At 43.3% G+C, this 14948-nt stretch overlaps 1 protein-coding gene across 4 annotated transcripts in view; it reads right to left on the reverse strand.

Annotated features, from left to right (window-relative positions):
• Positions 1 to 14948, reverse strand: part of PTBP3 (polypyrimidine tract binding protein 3) — a 75826-nt gene that overhangs the window by 17705 nt on the left and 43173 nt on the right. For all 4 annotated transcript variants that reach the window (XM_044452480.1, XM_044452478.1, XM_044452479.1 and 1 more), the window contains 5 exons: positions 14158 to 14304; positions 11464 to 11628; positions 10564 to 10674; positions 9485 to 9659; positions 7292 to 7369 (listed from right to left, as the gene is read on the reverse strand). In XM_044452480.1, the coding sequence (XP_044308415.1) occupies positions 7292 to 7369; positions 9485 to 9659; positions 10564 to 10674; positions 11464 to 11628; positions 14158 to 14304 (676 nt within the window). The remainder of the gene's footprint in view (positions 1 to 7291; positions 7370 to 9484; positions 9660 to 10563; positions 10675 to 11463; positions 11629 to 14157; positions 14305 to 14948) is intronic.

Consider the following 14948-nt stretch of genomic DNA (forward strand, 5'->3'; position numbering starts at 1 on the left):
TATTTTCATGACCATCTTAACGTTTCAAAGGTCTGTGCAAGATGGGTGCCACGAATGCTCATGCGAGTCGAGTGCTGTAGGGAGTTTTTAGAGCTCTGTGGTGAAGATCCATCGAGTATTTTTGATCAGATTGTTACTGGAGATGAAACTTGGGTTCATCACTATGACCCTGAAAGTAAGCAGGAGTCCATGCAGTGGCATAAAAAAGGTGCTGACCCTCCAAAGAAATTCAAAGTCACTCCATCAGCCAGAAAAATCATGGCCACAGTGTTTTGGGACTCAAAGGGAATTTTATTGATCGAGTACATGAAAAAAGGTGAAACCATAAACACAGCATCTTACGCAACCACTCTGCGTAATTTAAGAGAAGCAATTAAAGAAAAAAGGTGGGGAAAACTGACCGCAGGTGTGTTGCTTCTTTACGACAATGTGCCTGTTCACAAGGCGTGTGTTTCGAAGGCTGCTGTGCGAGACTCTAGTTTCGAAGAAATACCACCCACCCTATAACCTGGCCCTGGCCCCTAGTGACTACCACCTATTCCCGAATTTTAAAAAAGATCTTTGTGGAAAGCGATTTTCGACGATGAAGGGCTCAAGGCGGCAATTAATGCATTTTTTTTAGACAAGGAGGAAGGGTATTTGTTACAGGGAATTGAAAAGTTAATTTCTAGATGTAATAAGTGTACTGAAGTTATGGAGGATTACATTGAAAATAAAAATTATTTCAATTTATTATTTCTTTTTCTTTATGCTGATACTGAGAATATATTGAACACTCCTCGTATAGCTGAACTATGGAATTCACTACCATGGGAAGTGGTGATGGTTGCCAATCTGGATGACTTCAGAAGGGGACTGAACAGATTCATGAGGGAAGAGGCTATCAGCTTTGCTGGCTAAGTGCTACCTCCTTTACCAGAGGTGGCATGCCTGCATACACCAATTGCTGAGGAGATTGAGTAGGCAGAGGTCTTGTACCCAACCACTTTGATGGGGCAAATAAAACTAAAAAAAGCAGGTTGCTTACCTGTAACTGATGTTCTTCAAGTGGCCACCTGTGCAGTCACACATATGGGTACTGCGCCTGCGCAGTGCCTGTGGCCAGAAGATTGTCAGCTAACGGTTTTTGGCGGGAAGCTCTGCTCCCCCTCCCCCCCTGTGGCCTATAAAGAGTGGAGCGTCCGCCATTTTGTTCAGTCTTTGCAACCGAACGTACGCCAATTTATGGGAAAAAAAACTTTGCTTTTTTTTTTTTTTTTTGAAGTCGGTACCGTGAAAAAAAGGCATGGTCGGTACCAAAAGATGCATCCACTCACCGACACCGAGCTGGGCTGGGGGGTGGGTTGTGTGACTGCACAGATGGCCACTCGAAGAACATCAGTTACAGGTAAGCAACCTTCTTTTCTTCGTCGTGGCCTCTGTGCATCACACATATGGGTAGATTAACAAGCTTACCATAAAGGAGGAGGGAAGGTGTCCTCATTGAAGAACGGAGGAGAGAACAGCTCTACTGAAGAAGCAATCCCATCAAGCTTGAACATCAAGACGGTAGTGTCTGGCGAAGGTGCAAGGGTTAGCCCAAGTAGTGGCTCGGCAGACGTCATCAATCGGGATCCCGGATGCGAATGCAGACGAGGTTGCAACAGCTCTAGCAGAATGGCCTCGAGGAACTGAAGGCAGTTCGAGCTTAGCTAATTGATAGGATAAGACTATAGTGTGGACTATCCACTTAGAAAGTCTCTGTGGAGTGACTGGATCGCCCTGATCCCTAGCAGAATATTTGATGAATAGTTTATTGGATCGTCCAATAGACTCCGTTTGCGATCGGTAGAAGGCTAAGCAACGCTGAACAGCAAGTGAATGCAAAGATCTTTCCAATGGAGTCGACGGTAACAGAAAAAAGGCAGGCAGCACAATGTCTTGTCCTGTATGGAAAGGTGTAGATACTTTAGGCAAGAAAGACGGGTCGAGGCGTAAAATGACCTTCTCCCTGTGAAAGTTTAAATAAGGAGGGTCTATGCGAAAAGCGCAAAGTTCACTGGCCCTCCGGGCTGAAGTGACAGCTACAAGAAACGCCATCTTCCAAGAGACCAATCGCAGATCCACCATCGCCAAAGGTTGAAAGGGGGCCTTCATAAGGGCCTGTAGAACTACAGAAAGGCTCCATGTGGGCATCACTGGCCTAATTGATGGGGTAAGATTATATAGTCCCTTCAAAAATCTTTTGAGGATAGGATGAGAAAACAGAGGTGATCCGTCGACTAAGCCACGGTAGTAGGCTATTGCGGCTGTATACACTTTAATGGATGACGGCTTCAATCCAGAATGGTGCAATTCCAGGAGGAACTGAAGAATTTGTTGAATGGATGAGAGTGGAAAAACATTTCCATTTAGCCTTATATGACTTCCTTGTGGACGGCTTTAAGGCAGAGTCAATGATATGCTGAATAGCAGGGTGCAAAAATGTCGGATTCAGATTCGACGGGTCTTGTCTCGAACCGGATGGTACAGAGAGACCAGAGAAAAGGGAAGCACCCGAGTGATTGGATTCGACAATTGGATCCGAGTTGGTCGAAGTCATCGTCGGTACCGATGGATTAGCAGAAGCTGTCGGATTCGTAACTCTGTCGTTGGCACCAATGGAATGTCAATCATTGAATTTGCCATGCTGTCAGTTCAATGAGAGCAAGTCCGGGTGGTGAAGTGTGCCGTCCACCTGTGTTATAAGATATGGGAGCGATGGAAGATGAAGAAATTCCCTGTGAGAGATGTTGAGTAGTTTCGCAAACCACGCTTGACGTGGCCACCAAGGGGCAACTAGTATCCCCGATGCCCGGTCGTGCACTATCTTTGCTATGACCCGCATCAGAAGAGGGATCGGAGGGAAGGCATAAAAGTTCATATTGTTCCAAGGGATCATGAATCCCCTAGGGATGCGTGTCCGATTCCCGCTCTCGAACAGTAAGCCTCGCACACCCTGTTCTGTTGGGTAGTGAATAAGTCCATGTCGGGAAACCCCCAGCGCCGGAAAAGGTGGTTGCGCATATGAGGATCCAATTCCCACTCATGAGAGGTGAACATGTGCCTGCTGAGAAGATCCGCCTGCACGTTGTCTACACCAACTAGATGAACAGCCATCAGTGTGATGTGTCTCTGGATGCACCAGTCCCAAATTTTCATAGAAAGTCTGGCTAGAGTTGGTGACTTTGTTCCCCCTTGCTTGTTCAGATAAAGACGGTAGCTATATTGTCCAAAGTTATCTCAACTATCTGATGATGAAGGATGTCCTCGAAAGAGCGCAGGGCCTTGAAAACTGCCAGTAGTTCTAGGAAGTTGATATGATTCGTGGATTCTCGATGATTCCACGTACCCTGGGTAGATAGGCCGGAGCATATCGCTCCCCATCCTAGAAGAGACGCATCGGTGCCAAGGGTTATTGTAGGAGGTCGCACCCTGAAGGGGACTCCTATCGTAAGATTGGTCAGTTCCAACCGCCAAAGCAGAGAGTGAAGCATGGAAGATGGGATCCGAATCAGTCTCCACTGCGGATCTCTTTGAGGATGGTACACCTTGTTGAAAAAGAGTTGCAGTGGACGAAGCCTGGCATGTGGAACTACGGCAACTGAGGAAGCCATATGCCACAGGATCCTCTGGATAGACTTTGCCAGGACCGTTCCATCTCATTGGATTCAATGGATGTGGCGAGCAAGAGTCTGTTGTCTGTCCTGAGGGAGGAAGGCTTTTTCCAGCGTCGAATCCAAGCGGGTTCCAATGAAGGTGAGTGTCTGGGTCGAAAGAAGAGAAGATTTCTCGGTATTAATACGTAGGCCTAGGCTATTGAGCAAGGCACAAGTTGTATGGATGGCCGCAAGGAGTCCTTCTCTGGACTGCGACACTAACAGCCAGTCGTTGAGGTGTGGATAAATTTGTATGCCCTGGAGGTGTAGAAAGGCACAGACAGGAGCCATGCACTTGGTAAAAACCTTCAGAGCCGTAGCCAGTTCAAAAGGCAAAACTGTAAACTCATAAAGTTGGGTTGCAACCACAAAACGAAGGAAACGCCTGTAACTTGGGTGAATTGAAATATGGAAGTGGGCGTCCTTCAAGTCCAATGAGGCGAACCAATCCTCTCTCCTTAGCAATGGCAAAATGTTTTGAAGGGTAGTCATATGAAACTTTTTCGGTACAATGAACTTATTTAAGTTCCATAAGTCCAAAATCGGACGTAGACCACCATCCCGCTTAGGGACCGTAAAGTATCTGGAATAGAATCCGTAGAGTCCGTCAGATGGGAATACTTGGCGAATCGCTCCTTTACGAAGAAGTTGATGTATTTCGTCGAGCAGTACCGGTGAACATGAAGTGGACCAGATCGGACTCGGCGGAGGAACGATGTCGAATTCTATTCGATAGCCGTGTTGAACGATGGACAATACCCACCGATCAGATGTGATGGAATCCCAAATGGGGAGTCGGCTTCGAAGCCGATCCCCAGATGAGAGGGGGGTGGGTATTGGTGGAGTGTGAGGAATGGTTCGCCAGTCCCGTCAACGTTGCCTCTGATCGTCAAAATGACAGCAGCCTTGTTGGAAGCGTTGCTGGGGCTGCGGACGGTGGTGCTGCTGTTGCTGTTGGTGTTGTGGCTGTTGCCTCGGTTGATATGATTGCCTGTAGGATGGACGATTCCAGGACCACTTACATCTGGCGTGGGACTGTATCTCCATCCTGCGTGCCGTCATCCTCAATTCATGCAGCTTCTTGAGCTTATGGTCGGTGCGAGAATGGAAAAGCCTGGATCCATCTAAAGGCATTTCCTCTATCCGGCGCTTGGTTTCTTCCGGAAAATTGCAATTCCAAAGCCATGCATGCCTTCGGAGAAAAACGGCACCGACCAAGGCCCGTGAGTCAGTAGCCACGTGGTGCCTCGCCGTGGATAACTGCTGCACCGCGACCTGCATGGCTTCCTTAATCAGGACCTTCGCGAGGTCACCCTGGTGGTCTGGGATGGTGGAGGCGACGTTGTGCAGGCGCTGCATAATGAAGTATCGATACCTCGCTGACATCGCCTCGTAATTTGATATGCGGAGCCCCAGGCCTGAAGCAGCGTAGACTCGCCTAGCCAGGGAGTCTATTTTTCGGCCCTCCTTGTCCCTCGGTGCCGTGTGCCCTCTTACCTCTCTGCCCTGCGAGGATTCGACGACCGCAGAGTTCGGTTTGGGATGTTGGAGGAGGAAGGGGATGTCCTCCTCCCGAACCCTGTACATCGACTCATATCTCCTGGACGTCGGTTGAGGATGTGATGGCAGGTCCCAGGGCTGCATCATCGCCTGCCGCAAGGTGGTTATGAGTGGCAGGACGATAGATGTTGACTGCTCCCCGTGGACGACATCGTAGAACTTGTTCGTCGTCGTTCCCAGGCACTGGGCAGCGTTGATGTCAAGGGACTGGACAAGTCTAGACATCAGCTCCACGAAGGAGACATGGGGCTCATCAGGTGACGCAGGACCCTGGGATGTCACAGCGACGTCCGGGGAGGTTGAGTCGGCCTCCGAGTCAGCCAAATCGGCACCGTAGTAGGGTGGGGCTGAAGATGACGACTCCGCCAGGGAGAAGGAGCGGCTGCTTCCATCCTGTGGGGATCGAGGTGATGCCCGCCTCGGATCCGATGAGCGCAGTAGATCACGGGATGGAGAGGATCGTGCCCTGGGAGCAGGGTAGTACCCTACGGAGAGCGGATCACCCCAAGTATGGTAGTAGGGGCGATGCCAGCTCTCTGGACATTGCTCTACAGAGCGGCTCCTCCGGCTCCCTGGTGGGGACAGTCCAACGTCCGCTTCCATAGTGACCACGGGCATGGGTGTCGGTGACCTCGCCCTAGGAGGGGAGTCTTGGATTTCCCCGTCGGATACTGAACCCCATAGAGTTGGAAGGGGCGCAGGCGGGAGGTCAACCGCACGGCGGGGAGACCCTTGAGAGGTAACCTGCATAGCCTCATGGAGGACCGGTTGGGGCGGAGTTGGTATCATAAGCGTCACTGGTACCGAGGGGCCCATTGGTTCTGAGTCCCGATGTTGGGGACAGTCCGGACGGTCCGAATTCCTGGGTTTTTTGGGAGGCTTGGAGACTTTCTCCTTCCTGGCCTTTTTATGGCCTGCCGACTTCTCGGATTCGGAATGCTTCCGCTTCTCGTGCTTCTTTTTAGGTGAAGCAGAGGGAGCCACCGAAGCAGACGCACCTTCATCCGAAGGCCGTGAGGGTGGGGCCACAGAAGCAAAGCCAGGTTTTGGGATGGCGATAAGCGGGTCCGATTGCATTAGGGCCCGATCCCAAAGGAGTCTCCGGAGGGGGTTTTCGCGGTTCTTCCTGGCCTGCTTGGAGAAGGCCAGGCAATGCATGCATTTATCTATCCTATGCCCCTCTCCCAGGCAGAGGAGGCATAGGTCATGCGGGTCAGTTGGTGCCATTTTTGACCCGCAGTCCGCGCATTTACGGAAAGCCGCTCGCTGCGCCATCGTAGAAGAAGACGACGACGAGAGAGACAGTGCAGAGGGTAAGTATATATTTTTGGTTTTGTGTGTTTTTTTTTTAGATAGATAGATCGAAAGAAGAAATAACAAGAGAAAAAACTACGCGGAACAATAAACTGGGAGCAAGGAGAAGAAAACTGGGAAAAGAAGGACAATCGAGAGCAAGGTAACAGTCGAAGCGAAAGTTGAAAGAGGCATGAGGTACAGTGAACGGCGGTCGCAAAGACTGAACAAAATGGCAGACGCTCCGCTCTTTATAGGCTACAGGGGGGAGGGGGAGCGGAGCTTCCCGCCAAAAACCGTTAGCTGACAATCTTCTGGCCACAGGCACTGCGCAGGCGCAGTACCCATATGTGTGATGCACAGAGGCCACGACGAAGAACACCCATTCCAATTTTTTAATACTCCCCATGTTCAATTTCTCGATAGGCTAAATTTTGTTTTAACATACACAAGGCTTTGTTATCATGCATCTAGTACTTAAACATACATACGAAACAACTCTTCTACATGATTAAAGTAACAAGCATTTTACTGTTCCGAGACGAATGACCGAACACTTCCACTTTTTAACTAAAAATACAATGCATGGATTATGGACAAGTTTTGATAATATCATGGTCTGCATATATATAAAATTAAACTGGAGCTGGCTCTTTTGTATATTCTTTGTTTCAGTAAATAAATTAAAATATTTCTTAAAAGTTGAAGCAGTAAAATAGAATAAAGTAAAACAGAAAAATGGTACTCAAAAAAGATCTTGCCTGCAGCTTGGGGAAAGCCAATGGCAGGAGCAAAACCAGCAGTCCCTGCATATGGTGAAGAGATGATACCTGGAGTGCCTACAGAGGGAAATAAATTAAGATTAAAATAAATTAATTCCCTACCAAACCAGAAAGCACTCAAGCTCCTCAAAAGATCTCGTTAGCCTAACATTTTTTCATAAGTTGGACATGTTCATTCAGTGCCTCTAATCATCTGACTCCACAAGTGCGGGTTTGCCCCACTTCAGTCCACATAGGCATTTATGGAATCACTACTAACCATGCAGTTTGCACAACCATTTTCACCATGTCCTAGTTTCCCGTGAGAATATGGATTTCACAAATATGCAGGTATCTGAGGGCATGCTTCTGTGGTATTTCACTGAAAAACCAAAATGGAAGTGCAGGAACAAGCCATGCATACAAGACCTTCATTTTAAAAATGGACTTAAAACTGTAGGTGTTTCTTTATACTTAAATAAAGACACTTAAAATATCTTTGAATACCTAAATGGAACCACAGCTTTAAAATAGTAATAAAAACTCCTACAAAAACCTAGGAGAAAAGTTGAAGACTCATCAGTGAGAAATTATCCTGAACAAAGCAACTAAGTTAGCTAAATTTCCTGATGCATGTTCGCACACATTAATTGCAATTTTTCTGAAATTAGAAGCAAACTGTCCGGTTAACAGCTGCAAGCTGTCCTTTGATTTGAAAACTCAGAAGCTTCCTTCACCTCTTATCTTGAGTCACAACATGGCCGTTAGACAATTACTGCAGACCACTATATATTTTGCATTTATAATACATGCACTGGCATCATGACTAGTATTGGTAATATAGGTATTAATCATTTATTCACAGCTGTGATTTCCATTATAATTTATTATACAAACATCAACAAAGAGCTTATTCAGCTCAATGGGGCCTGCATGAATACTGATACCAAATACATACAATACCCACCATCTTCACCTAGAATAGCAAGAATTCAACCACACCACAAACACCTTTGCTATAAGTCACTGAACTGGCTTTCCTAATGAAATAATTAACCTATTAAATATGGTAATCTGGGCAAGAGTATTTGAAGAGTAATAGGAATAAGTTCTCTAAGTAATAGGAATAAGTGACCCCCACCCCTACCCGCCTTACCAGAACCAATTCTACATACCTGCCACTCCTATTTTTTTAACCTGTGGATAGAGTGCTACTATGGCTACCCAGTGTATTTTATCTACTGCCATTATCACCAAAACAGAACAGAAAGTATTACATTTCAAGTTTTACTGAATTTCCAAGTTTAGAATGACCCCACTCACAAAAATAGAAATGTGGTGTTTTGTGAATTCTCTGGAATTATATAGCTTCTGCCAGAATAGTACTGATGCGGTATTCCTAAATGCAAGACTCTGACACAATGTATGAACCAATGCAATTATGGGATGCTTCATACTAGATGAAAACCTGATGAGCCAACAAAGCCAAGTGCACATCTGAGACCAACAGGGTGGTTTTTTTTTTAAGCATCTTTGTTCTGCTTAGTTTTGGGATTGCTCAGCTTTTTTATTTAAGCTAGACTTTATTCCAACTAGTCAGGAGAGAGTAGGCTAGTTGGTAAAATATTTTTAAATACCTTCCTATAGGAGGAGAAGTTTCTACTGCATCACAACAAAGTCATAGTAAACACCTATAAGTAATTTTTGTATCAGTTCAGCTTACAATAGAACATTCAGCTTACAATAGAACAAACTAGTTTGGAATCAATGAGTGGTATTCAATCCTATCTCTGCACTTTTGCAGAGTATGTTGGGCCAGCAGAACCCCATTGCCTTTGCAAAAGCTCAATGAGCTTAAAAATAAGCTCACTAAATGATTTAAAACACTAATTTATGGAATGGAACAGATCCTTCCTTCTCAGCTGACCTGTTCTGTCCCAGAAATGATTGTTTTGGTTGAGGTAGTGCTAGCTTCCCATTGTACTAGCAGTGAGTCTGTTGGCATAGAGGCACCATTGGATAATATCCAAATTCTTTCCAAAACTTTCTTTCCAGGTGATGAAGATACAATACTGAAACAGTGTTACTACACTTCACATTGCCTTTCAATGCAAATAAGAAATCTCCACATCCCAGTAGTAAAAGGTAAAAGCAATTTGTTCCATCCCTTAGTTATTAACAAAGAGTTCTCACCAAAAGCAGCTGCCATAGTGGGGTCAAGGGAAGGCTGCCCATCCCCTGAAGGAAGGTCCAAACGAGTAAAGTCTCTGCTTTTATCATTGTTATATTTTACATTAAGGCTTGTTAGCTTGGAGAAATCAATACGAAGAGTACAGCAAGCATTATAGATATTTTGACCATCAAGAGCCTACAAGAAGACAAAAAAATTAAATGAAGGTCATGAAATCCTAATGTTTAACCACATGTTAGCAATCTACAGCTATATGCAAATCAATCTTTATGAGGATCTTGAACAAACTTTGTGCTGAACAGAAGGAGCAGGCAGACAGCTAGCTCACATTCTTATGTCACTGTGTGCTTTTTTAAGTCCATTTTCAATGTACATTATAGTGTTAAGGAACTGTGATTCATACAGCATATTACTATGAAATTCTTTCAGCTTTGAGATAAATGGCTTCTAAGTCCAAAGGGAATAAATTGCATTCATTTTAATCTCTGAACTGGTCATACTTATTGTACATAATTAATACTCTTCTAATTAGAGTATGTGCTATCAGTCATATATAACTATAATACTGAAATCTGGAGTTTACAAGTTACAGAGTAAAACTGGTTAGAAACTATTTTGCAGTTAAATGAACCTCTTACACTTGATTGATTGATTTATATCCTGCCTTTTTCCTACAAAGGGCTCAAGGCAGCTTACATCATTCTCCTCCTCCATCTCATCCCCACAACAACAACCCTGTGAGGTAGGTTGGGCTGCAAGTCTGTGACTGGCCCAAAGTCACCCAGTTGGCTCCATGGCCGAGCGGGGACTAGAACCCAGATCACCTGAGTTCCAGTCCCATGCTCTTAACCATTACACCACACTGGCTCTCCATTATCCAACCACTTTGGGCTGCTGTTACTATACAAAGGCAGAACTGTGTTGACAGTAATTGCACTGCAGTGCGTTCCAGAGTTATCCCTGGAATGGCATAGTTTACCAACTCTGATTAGGACACTCCAAAGTAATGCGGAAAGTAATGCGGAACATACTGTTAACATGAAGTTCAGATTCAGAACACATCACACAATTATGCACTTACCAATTTGGCATAATGTGCATTCACTGGATCAGCATATTGAAGCAAGGCCTGAAATTGATTGTTCTTGGTGAATGTGATAATCTTCAAAACAGTCCCAAATTTGGAGAAGATCTACATAAGAATTCAGCTAGTCAATTCATTGCTTTCCACAAAACAGTTAAAAGTCAAACCGCATGAATAATCCACGTAATCAAGCTAGTTTCTAATCTTATAGGCATGGTGTTAAGACTGCTACTTTTGCATATTGTAACAAAATTATTGTGAATGGGTTCTCTACATAGAAACTATATCACTATATAGTTTTATTGTTCAGTTACACTACTACATAAACTGTAATGGAAAGAACAGAAAAAATCCACTTGATCATTAGGTGTTTTTTGTAAGAATATATTAAACATATATTTATATAAATGTTTAAGGGTACTATGGCATTGACAGCACATTCAAATGAATACATAAATAACTCATACTAACCCTGGATTAAACTGCAAACCTAACCCTAATGGTATCTTAATAGAGTTTATTTCAGTTTCAGGTCTGTCTTCTAAGCCTTACATTACTAGGTTTCTGCAGGAAGATTGTTCTTTATATACATCAATGGGCAAAAGTGGCTACTTTAGAGACTGTATTGGGAAGAGAGCACCAGGAAGCCTGTATTCTGAGTGCATAAGCATGACCCACTGACCACATCACCGCTGCAATCACCTGTGATCTCTACAAACATGCACTCTTTCTAGCAAGTAACCTTTACCTGATACTCTCCCCTTGTCAGGAACTCCTTTATGCAAAATCACTCCTGTTTTAGGGACATGGGGTGGAAGTGCCTGCCATGGTGTTTTTCAGTGCCAAACACATTATTTTTTAAAGATACCTTTAAAATAATATTTCATTGAAATTTACCTGATATAGCACTTCTAGAGATACAGGGTAGAAGAGATTTTCAACTATAATTCGAAGAACAGAACTCTGACCAGGAGGTAGTCCACCTTCGGTAGCTGGAGCAGCTGTAAGGGCCAAGCCTCCGGATTGCACAGCATTCACTGCTTGCAGTGCAGCTTGAGCTCTCTAAAAGAAATGGGAGAAGAAACTTGACTCACAATTTTGTAACAATTTTCAAACAAATTGCACAATGACATAAATCCTCCAGAAAATTATAGAACTTAAAGACATCATCTTAACATTTTCTCTCATTTTCTCTCAATGCACACATTGACCATGTTTGAATGACATATCACTCTCATGTGTTGCTACCTATAGTGGGTTGTCATGTCATGTGAACTCAGAACAGTTTCCCCACAGTACTTGTTGCCACCGCAACAGCTTGTTGTATTGTGTCTGAACCCAGGCCACTGATCCCATTATACGTGTGGGCACACTGTTACATAGCTCCTTGGAAAGAGCAAGCAAATATCCTTGCTGTTCTTGTCAACCAGTTCCTAGGCATCCACCAATGCCAGCCACCTCCGAAATGCATAAGTGGCCCCTGGGGGCAGCTGACACTACACTGGCACTCCCTGGCATTAGTGTGATCATGAACCATGCCCTGGCCTATTTTTATTTTTCTTGGAAATCACAATCTTATTCTGACAGCAACAGACAGTCTCTTCAGAGTGCCCCAATAACAACTTGGAAAAGCTGCCCACAGCTGCCCATTTTTTAAAAAAATGTAACTTTCACAAATATTTGTAAAAAAGGTTTTGTTTTTCCCTGCTTTCTCATACAACTTTGAATTTTTACATTTGCCTGGGTACAGAAATGAGAAGTTTTGGGTAAACTTGTGCAAGGAGTGCCTGCTGGTAAAACCCAGTAGCTGAACATTGTCCCATTTATTTATTTTTGGTTAAAGGTGACACTTGTCAAAAGGCAAGCTGCCAAGTGTAAGTCAAAGTGCAAGAGATCTTAGTTTGCAAAAAGTGTGTAGCAGCTTGTTCACCCCCTTCATGGAAAGATCTTTGGTGGGGGGGGTTGGCCTCCTGTCCCAAGGAGGCCATCACCTGTGCACATATTCCTAAGATTTTCCTTTCTCAAGAATGTACAAAAGTACTGACCATCCCACTTACAGGAATATTTAAGTTTGACAGCAGTCAAAATTAAATCTCCATTTTCTGAAGTAGAATGTATAAAGGGTTAAAAGATTTTTTGGAAGGGCAGGAAACTATATTGGCATATCACACACACACACACACACACACACACACACACACTCTATAACAGGTACATAAGCCTGTGTTTCTGACTTTTTAGGCATACGCATTGGTCCAAATCAATGTGCTACTTCCGTATTTTGTGCTCTATCCTACATTGGAGTGGAAAAGCAGTTGGTGTCTAGAGGTTGCTATGATTTAATTTTTTTTTAAATGTCCAGCCATATTATCAACTTCTGCCATGGCCTATCACTGAAAAATCCAAAGTTCTTAAAATACAGTGTTAAATAAGCACCTTGCTAGCTACCATATTCATTTAAGTTTATCAATACAGTATGATCATTTTAGGTAACTATATTATACAAAAGTATAAGCTGAGCCTTAGCTTCTTGAAATATGGAGGCTCTTTGTGTATCACATGTGCTGACTATTCTGCTGCTTCCGTAGTCAGGACATCAGTTTTCCCTAGAAAACAGATAATGAATGTTTTCTGAGCTGAAATCAATGCCTGGCTTGCTGCACTATCTATCAGGAATCTTGATTGCCAGTTCACTCTTTGATTGCTTTCCACTGGCATGTTTCTCTCTTCCAGAAGGCCTGTCAACTTGTTTTAATTCTAGTAAGTTTGATAATCTTAATCTACTGTATTGAGAATCTTAAGCTACTGTATTGTGTTTTCTTACTCATTCTATCATTTATGTTTTAAAGTTTTTTTTCTTATGATGTGAACTAACTTAGATGTGCATATATGGAAAAACAAAACAAAAAGTTCAATTGGAGTTTTCATGGCTTATGTGTATTTGAGCAATCTGTTTTTACAGGCTTGTTTTCCTCCTAAGTGCCTTGCTGAATCAGACCAATGACCACCAATCTAGTACTCTGGCAAGAGTCTCAGCTACAACACAGAGATGGGTGGAACCCTAGAATTTGGCCAGGGTTCACTAAAGAATGATCTGCCTTCTGCCCATCCCATTTTAGGATATGGAAGAAGTTGAATATTTTATTATTGTCTTCAGGAAAAAATAAAGGAAGCTGAATATTTTAGCAGCAGTTCAGGAAAAACATTTAATTGGAAAAATGCACTTTGTCCTAAATGCCCCATTTCAGCTTAGCAATGAAAATACTTTTGAGGTGTTGCCTACCCTCTTCCTTTTAAACTGCTCTGTTAAATACAAAAACTATTAGTAAACAAATTATTTATGACTGGCCATGGTATCCTTTTTATCAAATCTAAAGAGCTACTGACATTCCCAGCTTCATGTACAAAGACAGCAGAGTAACTGAAGCTCAACTACCTCTGCTTAAAAGCAAAAGATTGGCCTGCCCTGAGATATGAAACCTGAAGCCCTATGAAAATAGGATGTTTAGGTGACTCAAAAATATTAGACATATAAATAGCTTTGATAATGTGTTTTTGTGATGTATTTTTTCTTGAAACTATAATACTCACAGCCTGATTAGATAGATTGTCAGTCTTAAGTTCTCTGTGGTTGGAATACTGAATATAAACAGGCTGACTGCGGAGGTGAGGAGTAACAGGAGTGTAGTAGTTCACCATAGTAACAGCAGCTTCTTCTGAAGCCATTTCTAGGAAAGCCTGCAATTAACACAAATAGAGAAATGTTTTGTTAGTAAAACCACTTTCACTAAAAAAAAATAAAATAAAAAAAATGCAAATAACTGTATTTACAAACACACCAAACCATTTCATATATCTAAACAGTAAACTCTGGTATGAGTGATTTTGCAAAGTTATTTACTTCACTGCTATATAACAACCAAATTCAAATGCCATGAGAAATCAGTTTTCTACTACTTTCACAGGCCTTGGACTTCCAATCTCCATTTTCTTCCTCTTCTGTGAGTCAGAAGGAAGGGATGAAATGCTTCAGCTTTGATAATAAACCAAACTCTATGACAACCAACAGTGGGAATTATTTGTTTATATCCTGCCTTTGTTCTTTTCAAGAAACTCAAGACAGCTTACATAATCTTCTTCCTCCCCTTTTTATCCTCATGACAACAGCCCTATGAGGTAGGCTGTGCTGAGAGTCTGTGACTGGCCCAAAGTCACTCGGTTAGTTTCATGGCTGAATGGGGACTAGAACCTAGACCTCCTGAGTCTCAGCCCAGTTCTCTTAACCACTGCACCATACTGGCTCTCTGTTTAAAATTAATGACTGAGAACAAGCCAAGATCTGAAACTGTTTTTTCAAGACTTGCACATTTAACAGAAGCCAT

Source organism: Varanus komodoensis, unplaced genomic scaffold (assembly GCF_004798865.1).
Source record: "Varanus komodoensis strain SLA01 unplaced genomic scaffold, ASM479886v1 scaffold72, whole genome shotgun sequence".
Classification (NCBI taxonomy): Eukaryota; Metazoa; Chordata; class Lepidosauria; order Squamata; family Varanidae; genus Varanus; species Varanus komodoensis.